The 3,395-nt window shown below is 59.7% G+C and overlaps 1 protein-coding gene across 2 annotated transcripts in view; it reads right to left on the bottom strand.

Annotated features, from left to right (window-relative positions):
- PCBP4 (poly(rC) binding protein 4) overlaps nucleotides 1-452 on the bottom strand; it is a gene marked incomplete at its 3' end in the record, with an annotated part of 5,066 nt that extends 4,614 nt beyond the window's left edge. The window contains 2 exon segments of one of the 2 annotated variants that reach the window (XM_014584516.2): nucleotides 83-106; nucleotides 268-452. In XM_014584516.2, coding sequence (XP_014440002.1) covers nucleotides 83-106; nucleotides 268-348 — 105 coding nt within the window. 2 annotated transcript variants of the gene reach the window in all.
- Between the last annotated feature and the right edge of the window lie 2,943 nt (nucleotides 453-3,395).

Genomic DNA, 3,395 nt, shown 5'->3' with positions numbered 1-3,395 from the left:
GGAAAGAGAATTGCTGTCACCCTGAATGGTCGCCGCCTCCTTCCCTGCAGGTGGAGGGGCACAGGGCAGAGCGGGCACCTACCTTCCCAATGATGCTGCCCACCTCCTGCAAATAAGAGAAGGGCGGAATCAGGGGGCCACTGTCCTAGGCCCAGTCCCTCTCCTGACCTGGGCTGGGGTTCCACAGAAGACAGGACACCCGAGAGCCACCAAGGCCCAGTCGTGGTCTCCCCCCTTGCCAAGCCACGGCAAAGCCACTGCTCTTACCTTCCCATGCATCAGCATCCGCAGGGTGAGAGTGATGCTGAGCTCGGGCTCCTCCTCCAGCCCCGCGTCGGAGCCGCTCATCCTGACAGGCGGGGCTGGGGCCACAGCGGCCTGCGAGTGTGTCCACGCTGCGTCCCGGCTGGCTCTGGCAGGGCCAGTGGAAGAGGGGTTAGAGAGGGGTCCGGTTCACCCTGCCCCTGCCCTTACGGGAGGATCACAGAGCTGACCACCAAACTCCAGGAAGGAGAGACAGCACGGACCTTGAGTTTCAAGTGTCCCTGTGCCTGGCATGCTTGCGTGCATTTCACTGAAGTGTAACCCTGGCCAGGCCATCTAACCTTCTAGACCTCCGCTTCCCCATCGGTGAAAGGGGATGCCAGTTCCTACCCACAAAGAGTTAGGAGCATTAAAGAGAGAGAAGCCTCTCTGCTAGGTGCCCAGTCTTCAGAAGCATCTCCTTTCCCTCATCCAATAGCGAGAACTGGGTGGGAGCCCTGGGGCCAGCAGATGGGGTAGCGGTTATGTCTCTGGACTCCCACATGGCTGACTGCAGTTCGAGTCCCAGGCCTGGTGGTTTAAAACTCAAGCTGGGCACATGTGTGTGCATGCCCAAGATCCTGGAAGGAGAATGGAGAGGGACTGTGGTGTAGCCATCTCCCCCCGGGGGGGGTGATTTCTCACTTTCCCTCTCTCTGTCTCTCCCTGGTGAGGGCACACCCCTAAGAGGGAGCCCTATGCAGTCCAGAGAGAAGATCCTTCCTGTCCTCTTAGAAGGTAAGAGGGGACCCCTGGGGATTGGGCCTTAAAGGTGGAGCTCAGGTTGATAGTCTGCTCCAAAGAGGCACTGTATCCAGGGAGGGATAGCCAGAGCAGTGACCAAAAAGGGGGGTCTGAGAGGGAGGGCGGCCATGAAGGTGGCGAGGCCCGGGAGGGACTCTCTTGACTGTCCCTGCGGAGGTGGGGGCAGTGCCATTTAATAGACCTCCTGCCCATTAGAGATCTCTAGAGCAGAGGGTCCCTGAAGACAGGTCTGGGCAGGATTCATCGGGCACTGGGCTGGGGTGCAGGGTGGGGAGCCAGGGGAGCTGCCTCTATGCGTGGGTTTCCAGCCCCTCTTAAATGCAGACTGTAGAGTGGCCGGGGAGGAGTAAGCAGCATCCGCTGGCCACACCCACAGGCTGGAACACTCGCTACTGTACCAGAAAAGAGTCATCTGGGCTCTAGTGTCAATTTCCACACCCAGACAGCGGAGGGGACACCTCTCTCTGGGACCGGGGATGAGTAAGGAAGGGATTTGGTGGGCTATGGGAATGTCAAGGCCATTAACGATGGAGGAGGGCGGAGCCTGAGATTAGCTGCTGGGATTAGCTCAGCCGCCAGCCCTCCCCACCCGACCCCTTTTCATGGCCCGACTTAATCCTGAACCTTAATCCTGCTTGGAAATCCCTCTCCTGCCATGGCTGTCTCCCACCCAGGTTCAGCCTTGACAAGAACTCACTGGGGGACCAGACCCAGAAGCTGGACACGGAGTGAGGCCAACTGTGCCAAGACCAAGCCTGAATTTGGGCAAATTCCTTCTGCCTGGAGGCTGCAGGGGCAAAGGATCAACCTTCTGGGCTCAGAGAACTGGGGACGTCCTCCTCCTCAGCCCCCGCCCCATCCTGACATGAGGTTCCAGCATGGACCCCTGTCCGGGGCCTTCTCTGGACTCCCCTTATTAGCCAGTGCTTGGGCATGGAAGAAGGGGGTGATTCCAGTTTGCCTTTCTCTCAGCAAATCTGAGCAAAGCCACAGTACGGAGTGAAGTTCCTGCTCATCTACACTACAGGGTGACAACTCGGTTCCCCTGAGCACCGGCCCACGCACCTGCTTCTCCTGCCACCTGAGTCCTGTCCTAGGTTCTCCCTCCAGAGACTGGAGCAGCCATGGACATGGGGACCATGCTCTGAGCACCGGGCCAGCCTCATGCTGGCTGCCCTGGCAAGACATTCCCTCAGCTGCCTGCACTTCCCCCATCAAAGCCCTGGTGACGATGTGCTTGGTTTCTGTCCTTCTGGACAGCCAAGCCCAGGAGCCCCGTAGGGCAAGAGTCAGAGCCAGGCCAGAGACGGTGCTCAGGCACATTAGTTAGCTAAGCAGATGAAGTCACACAGAGGAGCCTGGGCCTAGAGAGGGTCTTTAACCTGCCCAAGGTCACAGAGACGGGGCTGTGGCCGGCCAGATGGCCCTACCCACTGTGCAGGGCTGTCCCAGGCCCCATGTGCCTCCCCTTTTGGGGTCTGGGTCCTCTTCCTGGAGCACGGGCTCTTCAGAGGTGGGGACCAGGTTTTAGTAGCTGCTGAGACCCCCCACTGGCTAGCAGACCTGGGTCCTGCCTGGGAAGAAATGACAACCCGTCAGTCTTCAGTTCTGGAATTTTCTGGGGCTCCCCTTAGGGTGGTAAGCAGTGGGAGACCTGGCATTGTCCCCATGCCATATCCACATCACTTCTTGTGACTCCAGAAAAAATGGGGCCTGAGGGATGAGACGTGGCCAGAACCGGAGCTCCTGCCCTGGCCTGCCGCAGACATCCACTAACCAGATTCAGCAGGTGACCTTGGCCAGACCCTCCCCTGACCTGGACCTCAGTTTACCTGCCTGGACTGTGTTCACGGGCTGAGGGTAGGGGGACTGCTGCTGGCCCTTCCTGTTCTGAGAGATCCTGAAGGTCTTTCCCATCTTTAGGATAAAATGAGGGGTCCCAACCCATGTCTCCCGAATTCTTCTCCTAGGACACTCAGGACAAGCAGCCCCAGTAGGTACTAGTGGCCCCTGCCCTCGCACGGACTCTAGGGAGTTATTTGCTGCTCTAGGCTGGTGGGTCCTGGGTCTCTGCTGGGCCACCCACGTGGCAGCCACACATCGGCCACGCTGACCTCCAGCTCACCTCCGAAAGCGCCCAGCCCCCTCTGGCCAGCAGGGCTCCCGGGCAGAACATAGCAAGCTCAGACCAGGCCTCTGACCTCAGGCGGTCCCTCCTGCTTCCCAGGCCCCCTCCCCAGACCTGGTGCCCACTCCTTCTGTCCCTGGCTTCTTGCCACTTGGGCTGGAGGGGGTGGGGGGGGCGACAGCTGTGTAAGCGATGGCGG

This window comes from Tupaia chinensis, unplaced genomic scaffold (genome assembly GCF_000334495.1).
Source record: "Tupaia chinensis unplaced genomic scaffold, TupChi_1.0 Scaffold147003_1, whole genome shotgun sequence".
Taxonomy (NCBI): Eukaryota; Metazoa; Chordata; class Mammalia; order Scandentia; family Tupaiidae; genus Tupaia; species Tupaia belangeri.
The sequence above is the reverse complement of the archived record's forward strand: the minus strand, read 5'-3'. Positions and strand labels throughout refer to the sequence as shown.